This window comes from Amblyomma mixtum, chromosome 1, assembly GCF_055824585.1.
Source record: "Amblyomma mixtum isolate Tamu chromosome 1, ASM5582458v1, whole genome shotgun sequence".
Classification (NCBI taxonomy): domain Eukaryota; kingdom Metazoa; phylum Arthropoda; class Arachnida; order Ixodida; family Ixodidae; genus Amblyomma; species Amblyomma mixtum.
This window is the reverse complement of record NC_143012.1, coordinates 183,498,840-183,520,110: the sequence shown is the minus strand read 5'-3', so window position 1 is coordinate 183,520,110 and position 21,271 is coordinate 183,498,840. Positions and strand designations below refer to the sequence as shown.

The 21,271-nt window shown below is 49.7% G+C and overlaps 1 protein-coding gene across 1 annotated transcript; it reads left to right on the top strand.

The window, feature by feature from the left end:
- Positions 1-626: 626 nt before the first annotated feature.
- Positions 627-5,850, top strand: LOC149370181 (organic anion transporter 3-like). The gene is made up of 2 exons (XM_089577157.1): positions 627-1,800; positions 5,150-5,850. Exons 1-2 carry the CDS (start codon positions 627-629, stop codon positions 5,848-5,850), a joined length of 1,875 nt encoding a protein of 624 aa, XP_089433283.1.
- The last annotated feature ends 15,421 nt before the right edge of the window (positions 5,851-21,271 follow it).

The window sequence follows — 21,271 nt, the reverse complement described above, 5'->3', positions numbered from 1 at the left end:
GGTCCCGCCCCTATATAAACCCACCGTTCCCAAGTGTAAATTCATCATGTAAATTTGAGTGTGCACTCACTTCGTGCGGCCCCCTGGCCCGACATTAGAAATTTTTTAAGGTTGCGCGGTTAAGCTAAAATGATTCCGGTCTCAGAAATGTTTTTTTGTATGGTATGGTTTTGCATTGCAATATTTTTTTAACTTCTACATATAGGCTTGCATATGATATTTCACGTAATCGATGTGATTGCTGATATGTAACGTTTATTTGCAACCTCACGTTCCACTCAGTCTTCTTCTCATAAATGCTGCGCTGCTTAGTTTTACACGGACAAAGAAACTGGACAAACGCTGAGGTTAAGCGCAACCTCAGCGTTTGCCCAGTTTCTTTGTCCGTGTACAACTAAGCAGCGCAGCATTTATGAGAAGATGTTTCAACTAGCCCAGTCTCGAGCACTTTTTTCCCACTCAAAGTCATTGTTGCTCCATTGCCCCTCGACAGAACGAAGAAGAAAATAAGAACGGCGCACGAGCAAGGCTGTTTTCAGCGAAGGCGCCGCCATCATTACAGTCGGATCTTAGAAATCGGACACAGACGTTCAGGTATTTGAACAGCGCCACCCTTGCGAACAGATATGACCACCGTTGGAAGAACGAGTCGCACGCCAAAGAAAAGTCGACGCCCCAGCAGCCGACCTTCCGCAGAACCACCGATGCCAGGGATGTCCCCCGAAGAAGCTCCGCAGGAGGTGGGCGCGACCGTCTCTTCCCCCGCTTCAGCAACCACCACTGTCGTGCTGACGTCGCCTCTGGACCACATCCTCATTTTCGGCCACGGCTGGTTCCAGAGGCTCGTTCTGCTCTGCACCACGCTGGCTTTCTTCGCCACCGTGCTGCACGCAGCGGCGATCACCAGCCTCGCCCGGCCCGCTGACCACTGGTGCAGACCGCCAGTAGAGTACGCCCACCTGCCTTCGGAAGTGTGGAAGAACAGTAGTGTGCCACTCGCCGCTGACGGCGTGACGCGCCACAAGTGCCTTCGGTACGAACCGCCGGTCCCGTCTGCGGAAGACGACGGATTCGAGAGCCGGAGAACGGTTCCTTGCGACGCCGGTTGGGATTTCGAGGCAGATGCCGCCTCTGGCAGCCCCGTCAACTCGATCATCCAAGAATGGAACATCGTCTGTGCACGTCATTGGATCATGACGGCCTTGAGAGCTGCGTACATGTCGGGAGGAGTTATTGCTGCTCCCTTCGCAGGAATGGCGGCTGACAGGGTCGGAAGGCGTCCCGTGCTGTGCGTTTCGCTCTTCCTACTCGCGTTCGCCGGCATAGCACTGGCCTTCGCCAAGACAGTACTCGCTTTCGCCGTTCTCCGCGCCCTGCTGTCCGCCGCGGCCGCCAGCGTCCTCGTCACGTCCACCGTTGTGCTGTTCGAGGTGACCGACACGCAGCACCGGGCTCTGTTCTGCAGCCTCGCCACAGCCGGTGGCAGCCTCCTGGCCTCAGGCTACAGCGCTGTCGTGTACGTCACGGTCTCCGACTGGAAGGCCGTCCAGATCATGTTCATGGTACCGACGTGCGCCCTGATCTTTGGCGTGTATTTAATGGAAGAGTCACCCTGCTGGCTCCTTGCTGTCCTGGACATGCGGCGCGCAGAGAACGTGCTGTCGTGGGCGGCGCGCGTCAACGGCGCCGACCCGGACGTCTTCAAGCATCGCCTCTCTTCGCTGAAGGTTGAACTCCAACGGCAGCAGGAAAAGCAGCAAGATCCCGGCAGCTATGACGCTTCCTCGCCGCCGCCTCAAGGTGCTCACCTTTGCCTTCTAAGCACGATGACCCGTCACTGCAGTTCATACAAATTGCGACACGCGTCGCAAGGCATAATCGGATTCATTCCTAAAAATAGCGCAGAAATAGGAAACATAGCATCAAGAAACAATAATAGGTCAAACCTCCTCCCAACAGTCATTTGCAATTCGATAAACGAATGTGACAGCTGTGAGTCAGCTCTTTTTGTGAGCTGGTATTTGATGCTACGGTGCATCTTTATGAGCTTCTTTACAGAATCCTTATCTATTACCAAATATAGCAATGCCCGAACCTCATTCTGGGGCCCAAGTCCGAGCTCTGGAGATCTTTGATGGCAGCTTCAAGACCAATTTTTTCATCTGTCACTTCTGAAATGATGTAGCGTGGTGTTCCTGAGGGGTCACGCCGCGAGGGCAAGACGGGAAGACGATAGAGTGAGACCTATAGCTATCATATTGCTCCAGAACGGAACTCCAAGCGCTTTATTCATGTACACCGCAGCTTTGCGCTGTTCCACTAGTTTGCGGGTAGGTGGTGATCACTACAAGCCAGTGACTCAAATCCTGATCCCGGCCCGGGCCTGCTACCTTATCCCTCTACTGAGCAAGTTCGTCTTGAGGCTCGGCCCGGGCCTGTTCCCACACCAGAACAAGAGATTAATGGCTGCGCGCCAGTTCACCTCTACTACGCAAGTAAAGAAGTGGCCCGAAAAGACGATCAAAACGCATTAACGCTTGAAATATTTATTTTCGTAAACATAAAAAGAGAGCAGAAGGCTGGTTCATCTGCTCGGATTTTTGAGCAATGATCTCGTTTGTGTGTAGCCATGAAGTTCCAAGAAGCAAATGAAGAGGATTGCATACACGTGTCATAAAGAGCTTTGGGTTACCTCCAGATTTTTAATGTCATTTTTTAAGGCTCACGATGTATGAATATTAAACGTCCTCAAAGCCGTGATATCGACATTGCCTTTTTCTTAATGAGCGCGATTTGAAGGGTTAGACTATAAAAGCAAAAGCACGTATTTATTGCCTATAATATGTGTTAAAAGATGCTATGTGGTCTAAACTGATATGCGTTTCCCCAATGGCGTTTCTAGTAGCGTATAGATGTGTTTTGGAGAAATCGAAGGCGCATAAACAAAGACTAGCTTGGAATATTCAAATGAAGGTCATTATTCAGTGGTTCTTACGAGGATTCAAATGAACGCTTGCGTGCAGTAATACAAAACCTAGCAGATGTGGAGTGCCTTTTGGTTCCCACGGCGTGTGCTCGCTTTTAGCTTTAATTGTACAAGACAGTGGTGCTCTGCAGTTTTGTGGGCAAGTGCACTCGTGTTAATGAGCCGAGATGTCAGGAGTCACGCTGAAATAAGAACGCCGCGGCAGTGCAGCCCGCTGATGATTTTGCGCTTTAGAAACTGCTTAGCAGTCTGTTGGTCTTCAGTCACTGCAAAATGCCTTTTAATTGTTCTTGGACACTTGGACACTGCACCGTCAGTGGCGCTGAAGAAACGCGCTCCACAAATGGCGTAGCTACACTTTCTTTCATTTTGCGTCAATCAAGAACTCCCTGTAGAAACGCCAAGATTCCTTAATTTGCGAGACGTCCCAGACAGCAGGTAAACAAAAAAAATATTGTTTGTATTTTTTCTAACGTGAAGAAAATTCAGAAATATCAGAACCGAAAAATAAGCACATTAGCGCTTGTTCTATTTTTTTTTTTCAGCCTGTGCCTTTGCCCTGTTTCATCCGCGTTGCTGATAGAACGTCCCAAGTGTACCGACCCTTGCCATAATGAATCACAAACCCTAACACAGGACTTCCGCGCCCGAGCCCGGCCAGGGCCCGCAACTTCAAGCCCGGGCCCGGCCCAGACCCGGCGAAACCGCGCATTTTCCGGCCCGGCCCTGAGCCAATGCGGCGTTCTAGTACCACCGCCACGCATGAATCCATATATGCTTACCATAAAGAATTCAAAATTGGTAAGGGCAGGAGAAAAAGTATACACTCATGTGACAAAGGTGATCCTATGCGGCACGTACTTCGTCGTTTGTTAGAGCTATCATGGCTAGGGAACAGGTGGGGAGGGAGGGAACAGGGGGGAGGGAACAGATGTCTCCCCGCAAGGGCACCCCACCGGAGTGTGTCCTCCGTGACCACCCCGCACATGCGAGTTTATAGTCTGCGCGATCGCGTGACTACCCTGTGCACGTGCCTCGCGCTATGATGCGCCAAAGACAGAAGCGTAGTTGCCTCACTTTCATGCGGGGAAAATGCAGTTATTGCAAAAACACAAAGATGAATGATAGCTAGCGCTTGTCAGCCGCACTTCCGAGCAACGTTAGTAGAAGTAACGTTGCTTCCGAGGGTGTAATCGCCACTGCATCTGTTTTTTTTTCGGTAGTGTTTGTACCCTCTTCAGCAAACCGTTCACCACGACAATTAGCGTTGCTTGGCACCAACTTCAAGGCGCCTATCCGCCGTGTCATTATCCAGCAGAGTGGCGAGCAGCCAGGTAAAGGAGTAAAACTGAAATTAGTAGTGAAACTTACCTACAGGAGCCCGCTTATGCCTCCGCTTATAGCTGTCAACTATATGTTTTCAAATTTTCTCCCCCCTCTCCCCCCCGCCCCCCACATGCGACTAGATGTGCTTGCCGGATTCAATAGTCACTGCGCCTACTTCATCCTTTTTCACATTATTACGTGACCACATTTTCAGATCTTGACATAACTGAGTTGTTGCATTCTTTCCCAGTTTTATTATGCACTATCTACTTCGTATGTTGTGCACTGTCCTATACAGTATTATCGTTGAAGTTCTGCAGTTCTTGTTTCATTTGAAAAATGTATGTGTTTTGTATAGTACACCAAATGTCTGTATTCCGTCATGTTTCATGCATTTCCCCTAAAGTAATGCCCAGTAGGTCCCTGTAGTAATCTGTATAAATAAATAAACAATCAGCTACAAGTAAAGAAGCAGCGGCGAATGCCCCTCAAAGCGTTCCCCGCCCACCCCCTTCCCCGCTGATTCGTGACATGCCATGCCGCGTCATGTCACGTCATGCCATGTCATGCTATGCTGTACTGTGCTATGCCATGCTATGCCATGCCATGCCATGCCATGCCATGCCATGCCTTAAGTCGAACTACAAGTAATGAAGTCTAGTCAAGGCAGTTCCAAGGAAATTCTCTTCCCACGTAATTATTCAGAAGTATGGAAAGGGTGTAAATTGTTCTGACGGCATCCCGGAACCACTCGCAAAAACTCGCCATTCTTGAGTGCTTCCTGCTAACCACTGAGACCACGCTTTCAGCGCTTCTTGACCCGCTTGTTGATTGCAGACGTCCATATGACCGTGCTGCTGCGGAACCAGTACCTGCGTCAGCGCTCTCTGTTAATCTTCGCGTGTTGGTTCGTCGCGTTCGCCGTCTACTACTCACTCGCTACGGGCCAGGTGATGAGCTCCAGCCAAGGGGCACGCATCGCGGTGGTCCCGCTCAAGCTGGCCGGGATCTTCGTGAACGTGCTCATCATCACTTACGCCGGGCGGCGCCGCACCCTGGCCCTCAGCATGGCCGCCCTGGCCGTCGTGTCTGGAGCTGTGGCTACGGCGCACGTGACCCGGGCTCCCAGCCACGTCCAGGCGGGCGTCGTCGTGCTGTGGATTCTGGTGTTCGAGCTCTGCGTCATCACCCTCTTCATCCTGCCGGCCGAGCTGTACCCGACGGTGGTTCGTGGAGCGGGGCTCGCCCTCTGCTACAGCTGCGGACGCATGGGCGCCTTCGCGGCCGCGTTCCTCAGCGAGATCCGGTCGGCAGACACGAAGGCCGTACTGTACGCCGTGGCGGCCGCGCTGTTGCTCTTCTGCGGAGTGTTGGCGCTGGCGCTTCCGGAGACGACGGAGCTGCAGCCGGCCAACACGATGCGAGACCTGGCGGCCGAAAAGTGGCACCTGCACTCTCCACTGAGGGTCGCGCGCGGAGGCGGCAAGCGGAGGCGATCCAAGCGTCGCGAATCCGGCATCCCGAAAAGCAACAAATAACGCCGAAGCGGGAGGCCGGAAGTGAAAACCAAGATGCGCGGTGATTGAGTGCGTGTGTGTGTATAGGAAAGTGGGGGGGGGGGATTATTTATATTTTAAGAGCATATACGCGAGCCTCTCGCTTTATTTTATTTTATCGTTGACTATTTCCGTAGTTACTGGCTAGTCTCGTTAAGCGCATGTAAAATAGTTTCGCTTCCGGGATAAGAATGTGTGCAAGGGACCTTGACGGACACTGCTAAAGAATCATTGTAAGACTGACACTATCGATCCGTAGACCGCACAGAATTGCATTCACAACCACTTTGAAATACGGAACCTTTTAGTGATTTTCCGGCTCTGCTAAGGGCAGTCAGAAAATTCTGCACCGAGTGTTCTCGCATGTAACGAGGTCCGATACTCTCCTCTTGTGGCGCCACGTTCTGATGCGAAGAACTGTGTGATGGCCAGTGTACAGCATGGCAAAACTACGCATCTTCCATTAATAGCGAGTCGGACGGCGTAGGGCATATTCTTCGTAATGCGAATCCTGTAGCCTTCCCCAATGCTTGGTGCTTCTGGTACATAATCTCTATAGACTATACGCTAATTTAAGTCTACAGATACGAACAAGTGGCGCGGGGCTTGAGCGTCTCGAGACCGTCTGAGCGGTCACTTTTGCGTTCTGCAGCGCTAACTGCAGGATGCGTGCCAGAACCAGGTCTTGTTGGAAGGTCTGCCTTTGCATTGTTTTTTCTTTGCTTATCTCTTGGTCACTGTTCGTGTTCATCTGGTCCCCTGATCGGTTGCTTGTTTGTTTTTGTTTGTGCTCGCTCACCGGTAACTGGAGTTTCCAAGTGTCGATTAATTTACATCAATAAGTTTTCCCGAATCTAAATTTGTTCCGTTCTACACGTATTTTCTTGCCTCGTCAACTTATGAGCCCCTGTGTTTTCTGTGATAGAGCTGTGGGTTCCGAACTTGTCTGCACACCGAGGAAGTTACCTCATGTCACGCGCACGTTGGACGCCAATGTGAGAATTTCTGGTTAAAGCGGCGATACGAAATCCAATTTTCGCACACGCATTGTTCAATGAATTTAATTCCCAACACGTCAGCCAAGTTACAATCCCCCGAAGTTGCACTTGATTCGGTGCGGTAGATAATTTTTAAACTAATATTTTTTTTTCGTTTTGCAACACGGCATACCGACGCCGTGTCGTCTGCTGAGCGCTGCCCGCTCCGTTGAGATGCTTGCATGTACGTCGTAGATAGCCGTTGGCTGAAAAGTTTTTTTCTAGCTTAGCAAAATAAAATGCATTTTCCATATTTTCGGAAGCCTACAGCATAGTACGCGAACTTGGTGATTGTTGGGAAAGTCTGCTTGTTCATGGGGCCAGTCTTCAGATTGAGGAAACGGATACTGATGGGCACCTGCTGTATTTGCACTTAGAAGCATGTTATTCGTATGTTTCGGGTGCGGTTTCTCTTCACCAGCCAAGTGCTCCCGCATGTGAGATGCGGTGCGTGCCATGCTTTCGCCGATGTGTGCCGTGAAACGTCGTGGGGGTGGCGTTTCGTCGCCGACTAACAAGTTCTTGCCCGCTATTCGCTGGGTCTATAATTAAACTGAAATCAGGACAAAGTGACACCAGAGTGAAGCTTGCAGTACGAAATGAGCAGGGAAAAAAACACGAACGCGACAGCTTCACGATGCATGAATGCTTGACTCGATATATTTATTTATTTATCTATTTATTAGTACCTCAAAGGCCCACTAGGGGCATTCCATGAGGGGTGGGCATACATATCATTGAAAAAAAAATCAGTGATGAATGATTTGAAGTATTCCAGGCCAGGATGGATGAAAGCTTCAGCGGGGAGCTCGTTCCAGTCTCTTGCGGTCTGGCCGAAGAATGATTTCAGGTGCGCTTTTAATATATATATAGGTGCGATTTTAATATATATTGCCGCACTTAGTTTAGCCATCACTCTACCGGCGCCCCCGTGCGGTCTGTCATCGACCTTTGTCGCGCGCCGGACTTCGTCCTCTTCTGCTCGGTGCTAGGGCCTGCCGGCTGCGCTCTGCCCAGTGTGCTCGTCAGGTACTGTTCTGCCAGGGACAGAACGTCCTACCGGCGTCCGTGACATTTTTGGTGGAGGTGCTCGGTATGATCTATGTACGAAGAGGTCCCAGAAACCTCTAGCGCTCAGCCACACCCCCTGGACACGACACCTGTCCACAAGTCAAGCCGCCGCTTGAAAGGCTTAGCCCCCGAGTACAATCCCCTCACCGCGCCATCCCGCAAGATGACCTCTACGGTGGCCAGCCAGACCTTCCAGCAAACTGTGAGTTCGCCACCGCTGCTTCTTCATTCGCCTCGTACACCCGCGTCGTTTCATGGTGACAAGTTTGAAGATGTGGAGGACTGGTTGGACGGGTATGACAGGGTCTCTGAATTTAATCTGTGTGACGAGGACCGCAAGCTTCGGAACGTCTACTTTGCCCTCCAGGACGCCGCCAAGACGTGGTTCGAAAACCACGAGTCCGCCATCCACATCTGGCAAGACTTCCGGCGCCAGGTGCTGGATACGTTTAGCAGCAACGAACGGAGGGAGCGTGCTGAATTGGCCCTGCAATCGAGAGCGCAGCAGCCAAACGAGAGCGTGGCGATGTTCGTGGAGGATATGACCCGGCTTTTCAACCGCGCTGATCCTTCGATGTCGGAAGCCAAGAAGGTGCACCATTTGATGCGGGGCGTGAAGGAGCAATTGTTTGCTGGGCTCGTGCGCGATCCTCCGGCTACAGTCGCCGATTTTGCAAAGGAAGCGGCAGGCATGGAGCGCGCCCTGCAGCAGCGGTTTGCGCACTACGGCCGTCCGTCAAACATGACTGCTGTGGAGTGCCACATGCCGAGGCCCGGGGATCAGAACACCTCCCTCCGAGAGTTCATCAGGAGCATCGTTCGCGAAGAGCTGCAGAAGCTTCGCTCTCTGGAGCAGCCTCCCAGTGTCAGCGCCATCTCGGAGGCTGTCCGTGACGAGATACGCCGCACGGTGCAGCCCACTCCACCTCCGCAACCGCCAGTGCCCTATGTGATGGCATACAGCGAGGCATTCCGAAGTCCTGCGCCACCACCGCCGGCGTTCTACTCTCCTGCCCCTACCGCGTCGTCCCACCGCTTCCAGTATACGACAGCGCTGCCAGACGACGGCGACCCCCGGAGGTAGGGCCGCCGTCACCGGACATAATGACGAACATCCTCCGCTCACCGACGTTAGCATGCGACCCGACCTCCGACGCCACGCCGCGACGACCTTTCGACGCCCAGAGACGCCTTCGCTTGACGCCGCAATTGGACAGTCTGAACGACCCTTAAGTCCGACGACTTTTCGACGAACGGAGACGCCTCCGCTTGACGCCCCAACCCGACCGCGAGAACGATCCCTAGTCCGACCTCCCTTACACAGCGTTTTTCTGAAAGTGACCAAGCTTCGGCTGAAATCCCGGTCATCGCTGATGGCCGCCGCGTGACTGCTCTCGTAGATACCGGCGCCGATTTCTTCGTCATGAGTCGTGGTCTGACGCTTGTCCTGAGGAAAGTACTGACACCTTGGCCTGGAAAGCACATCCGGACAGCTGGAGGCCATCTGGTGACACCGCTTGGCGTCTGCACCGCTAGAATGGAGATTTGTGGTGTCACCTTCACTGCCTGCTTCGCTGTGTTGGCTCATTGCTCGAAGGACCTCATCCTCGGGTTAGATTTTCTTCGGGAACACGGTGCGATAATCAACCTCCGCGAACTTGTCGTGACGTTCTCACCTCATTGTGCCATAGCCGACAGCAGCGAGCCCGACAGGCCTGTTTTTCGCGTGTGTGATGACAATGTCACTCTACCACCACGCTCCAGTTTGTTTATTACGGTGGAATGCTCCAACCCACGCGCTCCTCACGGAGTTGCGGAAGGTAACCTGTCGTTACTGCTGAGTCAACAAGTCTGCGTTGCGCGGGGTGTTACTTCCCTCCGCGGACTGCGAACGCAGCTTTTTGTTACGAACTTTAGCGCCGAATACCGCCACTTGCCGCAAGCAACCGTCATAGCCTATTCGATGCAATTAGTGACTCAGTCTCCCACTGCGCCTTGTCCCTCAACGGTACCCATGCATCGACGTCTGACGCCCCCGTTATGACTGACGTGAACCCCGACCTAACCGCCGTTCAGAAACACCGCCTCCACATGATCCTCGACTCTTTTCGTGACTGCTTTGCGACTACTTCTAAAGTTCGGCAAACATCAGTCACTAAACACCGCATTGTAGTGGATGAAGGCGAGAGGCCTATACAACACCACCCGTATCGAGTGTCTGCGAAAGAACGGGAGGTGATTCGGAGGCAGGTTGAGGAAATGCTCCGCGACGAGGTTATCCAGCCGTCAACAAGCCCGTGGGCTTCGCCCGTTGTGCTGGTCGCCAAGAAGGATGGCACTCTCCGATTCTGCGTCGACTATCGTCGCCTCAACAAGATTACTAAAAAGGACGTTTATCCGTTGCCCCGAATTGATGACTCGTTCGATCGCCTCCGTCATGCCCTATACTTTTCCTCTCTTGATCTACGCAGTGGGTACTGGCAGATCGAAGTCGATGAACGTGACCGTGAAAAGACCGCGTTCATAACCCCCGACGGTTTGTACGAGTTCAAGGTGCGCCCCTTTGGCCTGTGCACCGCTCCTGCCACCTTTCAAAGAATGATGGACACTGTCCTGGTTGGCCTCAAATGGCAGTCGCGTCTTGTCTATCTTGATGATGTGGTTATTTTCGCTGCGACCTACGAAGAACATATCAAACGCTTGAGTGCATTATTGACGGCCATCCGATCAGCCGGTCTATCTCTAAAACCCGAAAAATGCCACTTCGCGTACCAACGGCAAAAGTTTTTGGGCCATGTTGTGACACCTGAGGGTGTCAGCCCCGACCCCGACAAGACGGCCGCTGTAGCTGCGTTCCTGACTCCCACTGATAAGCGAGCTGTGTGCCGGTTTCTTGGCCTCTGCGCATACTACAGACGCTTCGTGCAAGACTTCTCCAGGCTGGCTGAGCCTCTCACACGGCTGACAAAAGACGATCAGCCTTTCGTCTGGGCACAGGAACAGCAGGACGCCTTCGAAAAGCTCCGCAAACGCCCACAAACAACGCCCATTCTTGCCCATTTTGACGAGGAGGCGGATACAGAACTTCACACCGATGCCAGCAACATTGGCCTCGGTGCAGTCCTCGTCCAGTGGCAAGATGGTGTTGAGCGCGTGATTGCTTACGGCAGCCGCATGCTGTCTCGGTCCGAGGCCAGTTACTCAACCACTGAAAAGGAGTGCCTAGCTGTTGTGTGGGCGATAACGAAGTTCCGGCCCTACTTGTATGGTCGCCCGTTTCGGGTCGTGAGTGACCACCACTCACTGTGTTGGCTTGCGAATCTTAAAGACCCCTCGGGCCGGCTAGCTCGTTGGAGCCTTCGCTTGCAAGAATTTGATGTAACAGTTGTCTACAAGTCGGGCAACAAACACAGCGATGCAGACTGCTTGTCCCATGCTCCTATCCCGTCCAGCTCTGATGACCTCGAAGATGACCCTCTCTTTATTGGTGCTCTGACCACGTCCGCCCTCGCTCAACAACAGAGGGACGACACGGAATTACGGCCACTCATCGATTATCTTGAGGGTAACGCCTCGTTACCGCCTCGTCTATTCGCGCGTGGCTTGTTGTCGTTTTGCTTGCGAGATGGCATCCTCTACAAACGAAATTACGGCCCGACGGACTCTGATTACCTGCTCGTGGTTCCAACGGCGCTCCGCACTGACGTTTTGCAGGCATGCCACGACGAGCTTCCTTCCGGCCACCTCGGATTTTCTCGAACGATGGCACGGGTTCGTCACCATTATTACTGGCCCAGGCTTTCTGCGGCTGTCAAGCGTTATGTACGGACTTGCCGCGAGTGTCAACGTCGGAAGACACCACCTTTCAAGCCAGCTTGCTTGCTCCAACCCATTGCTCCGCCGAGAATTCCTTTCCACCAAGTCGGCATGGACTTACTGGGCCCATTTCCCACGTCATCATTGGGTAACCGGTATATTGTGGTTGCCACCGACTACCTCACCCGGTATTGTGAGACGAAAGCCCTTCCCCGCGGCACTGCTGCTGAAATTGCTGACTTTTTCATCATCAGCATAGTCCTCCGCCATGGCGCCCCTTATGTTGTTTTAACTGACCGAGGCACAGCGTTCACGTCCACGCTTACTCAGGAAGTTATGGGGCTCAGTGGCACCAGTCATCGTAAAACCACAGCTTACCATCCTCAAACCAACGGCCTAACCGAGCGCCTCAATAAGACTATCGCTGATATGATTTCTATGTACATCGACTTTGACCATAAGAACTGGGACGAAATCCTTCCGTACGTCACGTTTGCCTACAATACTGCCCTTCAAGAGACGACGGGGTTCACGCCATTTCGTTTGGTACACGGTCGTGAAGTCGCGACTATGTTGGACACGATGTTATTGCCCGATATTGCACGCCCGTCCGTTGCCGACGCTGATGCATTCGTTCGCCATGCAGAGGCTGCCCGCCGGCTGGCTCGGCAACGAACCCGCGTGCGGCAAGAAGTCGATGCTCACCGCTATATCCTCCGCCACCGCGAAGTCATTTTCCAGCCTGGCGATCAAGTGTGGGTTTGGAGCCCCATCCGTCTGCGCGGTCGCTCCGAGAAGCTTTTGCGCCGTTACTTCGGCCCCTACGAGGTACTCCGCAAACTCAGCGACGTTACGTATGAAGTGCGCCCGCAAGGGAGTGTTCGTTCTTCCAGACGCCCGTCGACATCCGAAATTGTGCACGTCGCAAGACTCAAGCCATACCATGCCCGCTAGGACAACTCTCACCACTTTCGGTGCCTGGGATTCTGTTAACACCCACACGTGGCTCCCCCTCACTTTCAGGCATCGAGTCGATGCCTTTCCAGAGGGGAGGGGCAATGCCGCACTTAGTTTAGCCATCATTCTACCGGCGCCCCCGTGCGGTCTCTCTTCGACCTTTGTCGCGCGCCGGACTTCGTCCTCTTCTGCTCGGTGCTAGGGCCTGCCGGCTGCGCTCTGCCCAGTGTGCTTGTCAGGTACTGTTCTGCCAGGGACAGAACGTCCTACCGGCGTCCGTGACAATATGCATATTAGTCGAACATAGATTCTTTTCGGCTGGTAGAACCCCTTTGCAAAACAGAACCACGCGCAAAACCCAATGCGACTCGAATGTTTCACAGCCAGCACCGGCGGATAGTCGCCGCCATCTTCATTTCGCCAACTGCTCCGTCTCGGGAGGCTATACGTACTGCTATATTTTTTTTCAGCTGCTTGTTAGGCAAATAACTCGTGTATTCGCTAATAGAGTGCTTCAAAATTGTTGCAGACCACTTAGCATTTACTATACGTGCGCGAAGTTCCCCCATGAATGCACCGATTGCAGGGACTAAATCCTCGCTTTGAGGTTGTTTACATATATCTGTGCACAAATAGCACTGCTTATTTGCATTACATAAACGCAAGGAGGGTTCTCTTTATTTTAAACGTTATCTTCTCTTGCTCCTAAGCTGTATTTTACTCGTTTATATACTATGACAACTCTGCAATAAGCACTGATGATGCCATCGCCTGGCTGGGAAACGCTATGCGTAGGACAGGCCTTTCCCGTTTATTGTATCCGCATGCTCCGACATCCCCTTAATATTTGATTTTAAATCGCTTTAAACACGTTCTGGTAGGCGATGCTTCTGTAGGGCAGCTTGCTTTACGACTGCTTCTTGTATTAAATTTCGCCGTCCCTTTTAATTAGCGAGCATTAGTACACCCCATGTCGGGAAAAACTGCCCGGCATACGACATTCCTTAAATCACCGAGAACCACCTGCCGCGGTTAGTAGGTGGCAGAGTGGAGAGAGGGGAACCCACTCCTCTGTTGAAGTCGTTGGGTGTGCAAACCCACCAATTCTGGGCAACAGCATTTTTGAACGCATTTTCTGCACGCGTTTTCGAAGCATTACTTTTTTTTTTTTGCTGTAAACGTTTTTGCCACCGTCAAAAGCGTTCCCCACTGGTTTTCTAAGGCTGTCTTAACTGTTCGATGGGAGCGATGGGAACACTCTAAAGGTAAGAATTTGCTGCACATCGAAAAAATGCACCATTACCTTCAACATTTACATGACGGTACCTAACATAAGATAATGCCGCCGCGGTGGCTCAGCGGTTATGGTGCTCGGCTGCTGACCCAAAAAACGCGGGTTCGATCCCGGCCGCGGCGGCTAGAATTTCTTTGGAGGAGAAATTCTAGAGGCCCGTGTACTGTGCGATATCAGTGCACGTTAAAGAACCCCAGGTGGTCGAAATTTCCGGAGCCCTCCACTACGGCGTCTCTCATAGCCTTAGTAGCTTTGGGACGTTAAACCCCATAAACCAAACCAAACTAACATAAGATAATAGGACAGTAACATAGCATAACATAGTAACATAGTAACGTAACATAGTAACACTCAACCGAAAACATTTGACAGAAGTCTGTCTGGTTGCGAAAATCAATTTAGGAGAAAGATTACTAACGCCAGCCGAGTTAGTTTTGGAAAAAGACGCTTCGGGACCGGCTCGGTCCCTTCTTCGTGGTGTGACTACGGGCGAGGCGCAGCTTTGCTTTTTAAGCCCTCGTTTGGAAGACTTCTGAGTATCGGCCGCAAACCATGGATGTAAAAAGAAGGAAGTGTCCCCAGGGAGCGATTAACGTTCCTCCGTGTCTACTGGACTGATGGAAATAAACTGTCAACGCAGCGCTGTGGCCGAGCAGTGCGAGATATGTGACCATCGAATCCACTTTGACGGCACTGTTGTACTGGAAACCGCGCAGGAGACTTCTACTCGAGTCTTGGCACATCCAGCAGACACGGAAGAATGTTAATCGCTCCCTGGGGACACTTCCTTCTTCTTACATCCATGGTTTACAGCCGCTGACGCGGAAGTCTTCCACACGAGGGCTTAAAAAGTCACGCTGCGACTCGCCCGTAGTCACCCCATGAAGAAGGGACCGAGCCGCTACCGAAACATCGTGTTTTTCCAAAATTAACTTGGTTGGCGTCAGTAATCATTCTCCTAAATACAGTGACATAACTGTACAGTCAGGCCGGAATGAAACGCGAACACGCATATGCCATACATTTCTGCTTTGCAGCGAGATATTCCTTTACAACCTATTTTCGATTATGCATTTGAGTAGGCAATTTACCCAGACACATGAATCAGGCTAGTTGTACACTTCAGCTGCAAGTAGGCAGGTAAAATATTTTGTTTTCTTGACATGCTCTGTTCGCGTTTCATTCCGGCCTGACTGTACAGTACCAGTGGCGGAAAGTGAGCAGCTTATCATGTTTTACTTGATCTGGAGGCCCGTTTCTTGGCTATATTATTTCTTTCTATACGTTTATATCTTCCTGGCAGTGAAAAAACCACGGAACTGTAGTCAGCCCCTTGTTCTCTTTCCCGACCTTTGTGTAAATATACCTTTTCGCGAAAACTCAGCTGTCATTTGAGAACACACCAAGCCCGCGTCGGAACTCTCTATTTCTGCAACACAGAGATCGCCCAGAAATAATTGCCCTCCAAGAGGCGGGGACTTGTCCACGACAACACATGCCAACACCCACACAACATACCTGGGAGGCTCGTCTACGCAGCTCTACCCTGGACGACCAACGAGCGCTCATCGGTCTCGCTCTAGAGGCTGCCAGATTCCAAGGAGTCTTGGCCGACCCCTAGATCGGGACTTCGGCCCCTTGACTGTTTTTAATAAATTTTTACCAACCGACCAAATCTCTATTTAAAAGCGTCGTTTCACTGCGGAAACGTAAATGCAATTAACGAGTTAGTGGAAGTGCCCCTTCTCGTAGCTCTTCAACGAAAAATCATCTTTGCCTTTCTTTTTGCGTGGAAAAGCTCCCACATTGAAGTTCCGTTTCGACTTTCGCGGTAATGGTATTTCTTCCTATTTGTTTACTATATGGGTTGGGCTCAGAAACCTGCTAGTGCAGTGACATTATTTCACGATATGATAACTGGTGCCAATAAGCTATCTATGGACACCATCGTCTTCACTGTGAAATGTTTACACTAGTTACCGTCAAAATATAAATTCTACTGCAATTCTACCGCCGTCAAAGAAAGCAGAATTGATGAATTGATCTCGAAGATGGCGCTGTTTCCGGTTGCGAGGTGCCCGTTGACAAAGAAAGAAAACGGTATTTGTTTCGATTTCTTTTAACCCTCACCTCTTTGTTTCCTCCATTTGCATTCCAATCTACTCAAAACCTCTAAAAATTTGCAGTTCGTTTTCCCAAATTCCTCAATTTTTATTTACGAGCCGCTTGAGATAAGGCGGGATGAATATTTCTCCTGTCTGAATCTGCACTAAATCCTGGCCAATCCCCCACCATGAGTATGTGCCATCGCTTCAGAGGCAACAACTACAACGACGTCCTCCTACGGATGCCAACAGCGACGACGTCCTTCGGCGCATTCCAGGCCATAAACAGCTACGAAAATTTCCGACGCGGCAAGACCGAGGCTATTTCCTCCATCGAAATTCGGCCGCCGCCATCCCGGCCGCGGCGCTCGAATTTCGATGGAGGCGAAATTCTAGAGGCCCGTGTGCAGTGCGATGTTAGTGCACGTTAAAGAACCCCAGGTGGTCGAAATTTCTGGAGCCTTTCATTACGGCGTCCCTCATAGGCTTAGTCGCTTTGGTACGTTAAACCCCAATAAGCCATAAGACTCAGCCAAGCTATATACTCCAACGGGTTTTTCAACATCGGCGTCGTGGGGGACAGGAATGTTGTCAGGGCCCAAAAAGGGGCATTAACCACACCAAACCGGAGCTTTCAGTTTTGAACCACGCAGAGAGATCGAGCGCGCCACATTAATAGTTTGTAGTTTATTGAGGTTTAACGTACCAAAGCGCCTCAGGCTATGAGGGACGCCGTATTGGAGCACTCCGTATAATTTCGACCTCTTGGGGTTCTTTAACGTGCACTGACATCACACTGTACACGGGTCTCTAGCATTTCTCCTCCAAAGAAATTCAACCGCCGCAACCGGGATCGAACCCGCGTCTTTCGGGTCAGCAGCCGAACACCATAACCACTGAGCTGCCATGGCGGAACGTGTTTTGAAAGCATGAATCAGTTCTGCAGTCTAAGTGCTATTGGAAATAAGGGAGTGCTACGAACTAGTTCACCTTTTCAAGGATTGTGTAGCAATTAGTAGCGCTCTGAGCAGCCTTAAAAGTTCGTTTCTTTCGGAGATTCAGTGTCGGGCTCCCAGCGGTCAAACAACTTTGAAGTCCCTCGGGATTATGAAATTTTATTAATTAATCATAGTATACTACACTAAATATGCGTCTCAGGACGACGTTTCTTTTTCTAAAGGCACAGTGACCGTAGCACAGAACACCCAGGAAGGTCATAGAGAATACTGTAGGGCCTATAGCTGTTTTTTTTCAGTGGTCATAGGAATGGCAGGCTTGAGAAATATATATTGATTATTGCTGACAATCCGAACTTTCACTCAGGTCCGAAGAGAATATTCTGGCGAACTCGACCAGTGATGTTTCATGCTGTAAGAGAAAGTTGAGTTGAGTTGAGTTGGGTTTAGTACGCATAAGCAACTAAGGCTATCATGCGCCAAGCTCAGGGTATGGAAAATTTTTTTTAAATAGGTGTTATACTAAAGTCTAAATGAACGGCGGTGTAAAGGGCCTAAAAAGTTAATTCGTGCGACGTAGTAAAAATATGAGAAAATTTTAAGAGACTTATGGCAAAAGCATTAAAAAGGGTTGGCAACCTCAGCAGCCATCCTTGGCTGTGCAAGGATCTCGATGTCCCCAACCGATAGAATAGTGACCTCAGCCGTCTTCTCACAACGAGAGGGTGGCTGAGGTGTGGTTCAAAAAAAAAAATTCGCAAGTTGTAAAAAACTGATCATTATTCAGAGTTTCGAGAGTACGTTGGCTTCTTTTAAAAAGTTAAAAACGCTTGACTTATCAATAACAGCTTCTTCACCTAAAATCAATGACGGATGAAAAGGGATGTGTTGGTTGTAAAACGGGGTAAAAAACTTGTGTCTGAGTGTTTCAAGTTCTATGCATGAGATTAACATGTGAGTTACTGTGAGTTCATCTCCGCATTTTTCACACGTAGGTTTGTCTTGTTTTGTTAGTAGGAAGTTGTGCGTAAGGTGCGTGTGTCCAATACGTAAACGACATAAAATAACTTCAAAAAAGCGTTCCTGATGTGTGCATGATTTCCATTCTCCTAATATTGGTTTTATTAAGTGCAGCTTGTTTTTTATCTGACTATTCCATGTGCTCTGCCATTTGTTTCTCAGTCTGCTCTGAACTAGCTTCATGCAATCATTATGTGGCATGCTTATTTTTTGTATTTCCTTGTTGTGGGCTTCAGCAGCGCATGCGTCTGCTCTCTCGTTACCATCGATTCCAACATGGCTTGGAACCCAACATAATTTTATGTTATGCCCTTGTGTTACGATCCTTGTTATGTTATGTAAGACCTTACCTATTGATGGCATGACTGCATTTCTGGAGTGTAGTGCTTTCAGTATACTGTCACGTTGTAGTGACGGCAGGCCAGCGGTGAGGAATACAGCAACAAGACTTGCAAACGAAGCTCTTTATTTGGGCTGACTTGCGCCCGCAAAAGAACTGAATCACTCGGCGGTGGCGTAAGCAACAAACGTGCTCGTCGGTCGTCGAAATACGAATGTCCGCCGCTCGCGGCATCGCTCAATTTAAAGGCGGCAAGGAAACTTCCAGATAACAAGACAAGATCATCTACAGTAATCTAGAAAAACCTAGATGCAGCCCTTCATGGCTGCGATCAATCGAGATTAGTCTGGTCGCTTCTCGCGCCACGAACAAAAGTGATAACAACCCTTTCCTGCAGCCTTGAGCGTGAACGAACAAACACTACAATGATACGTGGCAATACTGAGGGAGTCTGTGTATATAATACTGTTTTCGATGTTCTTGCTTATTATTTTCTCCGTAGCAAGAAACACAGCATAACACTCGGCTGTAAAAACTGATGCACACTGAGGAAGTCTTACTATTTTTTCCCATTTCCCTTCCACTACTGCACTTCCAACATAACCTGTAGTTTTCGATCCGTCTGTGTAGAACTCCGTGTAGCTATCGTATTTTTCCTGTAGTGTAAGGAACTCTTGTATGATGTGTTCTGTTGGAGTTTGTCTCTTGTTGAACTGTGTAAGACATATCACAGACCGATGGAAAACTGTACCAAGGGGCAAATGCGTCGCAACGTTCTGTGACGTTTGGTAGTGTTTCTGATAAGTCAAGTTCTCGGCAGATCTCCTGAAATCGCATTAGCAAAGGCCTGGTTGCTTGGGGCTTATTTGTAAATATTATTCGAGAAGGGCATGTTGTGACGATTGAATAACACACGTGTTTTGTTCGCGACCTAATTCTAAGAATGTATGAAGATGTAAGTGCTTTTCTTCTATCTTCAAGTGATGGCTCATTTGCTTCAACATGAAGGCTCATTACCGGAGACGTTCTGTATGCTCCACAAGAAAGGCGGATGCCTAGATTATGAACTGGATCTAATCTTTTTAGATATGAAGGCCTTGCCGAGCCGTACACTATACTCCTATAATCTAGACATGAGTGCACTACAGAACGGTAGATGTGAAGGAGGTATGCTCTGTCAGATCCCCATCGTTTCCTTGAGAGTACTTTAAGGATATTCATTGCATGGGAGGCCTTTACTTTCAAGTTGTTTATGTGCGGCAGAAATGTAAGTTTTTTATCAAATGTTATTCCTAAAAATTTATGTTCTTGTTTTACCGGTAGTGTGGCTCCATTTAGGTGTAAGTTCGGATCGATCTGCAAGCCTCTTTTAAGCGAGAAAGTAACAGCCACTGTTTTCTGTGGAGAGAACTTGAACCCATTTTTGTCTGCCAAGATTGCTAGCTTGTTTAATGTGAGTTGTACCTGCCTCTCACATGTTGAGAGGCTGGAGGACGTGCAAGCAATCTGAAGGTCGTCGACATATACGGAATACATAATGGAGTTGGGAATTATTTTCGCTATCCAATTCATTTTCACGACAAAAAGAGTAGTACTTAGGATACAGCCCTGCGGTACCCCATTCTCCTGGACAAAGCTCTTCGAAAGGGTTGCACCCAGGCGCACCTGAAAAGATCGGTCCGACAGGAAATCCTTCAGGCAGTTCAACATCCTACCCCGGATTCCAAGATCTGCCAAGTCGCGTAGAATCCCGTATCTCCATGTGGTATCGTACGCTTTCTCCATGTCGAAGAAGACTGCCAGACAGTGTTGTTGGTGTATGAACGCCTCTCGGACTGTGTTTTCTAAGCGGACGAGATGGTCAGTTGTCGAACATCCTTTTTTAAATCCGCACTGGTGTATGTCGAGGAGTTCACGTGATTCTAGAATGAACATTATCCTAACGCTGAGCACACTTTCAAAAGATTTTGCTATACAACTTGTAAGAGCTATAGGCCTGTAACTATTAGGGGAGGTGGTCGGCTTTCCAGGTTTTAAGAACGGTACGATAACTGCTTTTTTCCAAGCCTCCGGCATCTTTCCGGTTACCCATATCTTGTTGAAAAATTGCAAAAGTGCCCCTACAGCAGCTTCGGACAGGTGGGCAAGCATTTCATAGTGTACATGATCTGGGCCAGGTGCTGTCTGTTTACCAGAGGACAGTACGTTTCGGATCTCCTGAATTGTAAATATTGTATTATATGTTTCGTTTGTACTGCCAGTCGTTGGAAGTTTCTGCTTTTCAGTTGTGTTTTTGTGTTTTAAGAATGACTGTGTGTAGTGTGAAGAGCTTGAAACGTCAGAGAAATGTTGTCCTAGTATGTCAGCCTGTTCATCTATACTTGTTTGGGTTCCAGTGGCTGTTAGAAATGGTACTGTAAACGGAGAGAATTTGCCGTCTAATTTACGCAGCTGTTCCCACATCTTTTTTGATGTAGTTGTACTGTTGATGGATGAAACATATCTCTGCCATGAGGCTTTCTCAGCACTGCGGCGAACGTACCGAGCTTTAGCTCTCGCCGTTTTAAAATTTAAGAGGTTCTGATGTGTCGGATACCTTCGAAACTTACCCCAAGCTCTATTTTGTTGTTTTTTTGCTTCCTTGCAGTCTTTTGTCCACCACAATTTGCGGTTTTGTGACACCACTCCTGAAGACTGCGGAATAGCTACCTGTGCGGCAGTTACGATACAATTTGTGAACAATTCGTTTATCTGGTCAATGCTTAAATTATCTAAAACTATATTTTCTAAAGTTGCGTTAGCTCTAA

Excerpts from the sequence above, each read along its gene's own strand:
- LOC149370181 (XM_089577157.1), top strand. The coding sequence starts at position 627 with ATGACCACCGTTGGAAGAACGAGTCGCACGCCAAAGAAAAGTCGACGC. Across the intron at positions 1,801-5,149 it reads TTCCTCGCCGCCGCCTCAAG|ACGTCCATATGACCGTGCTG; the intron begins GTGCTCACCTTT and ends TGTTGATTGCAG.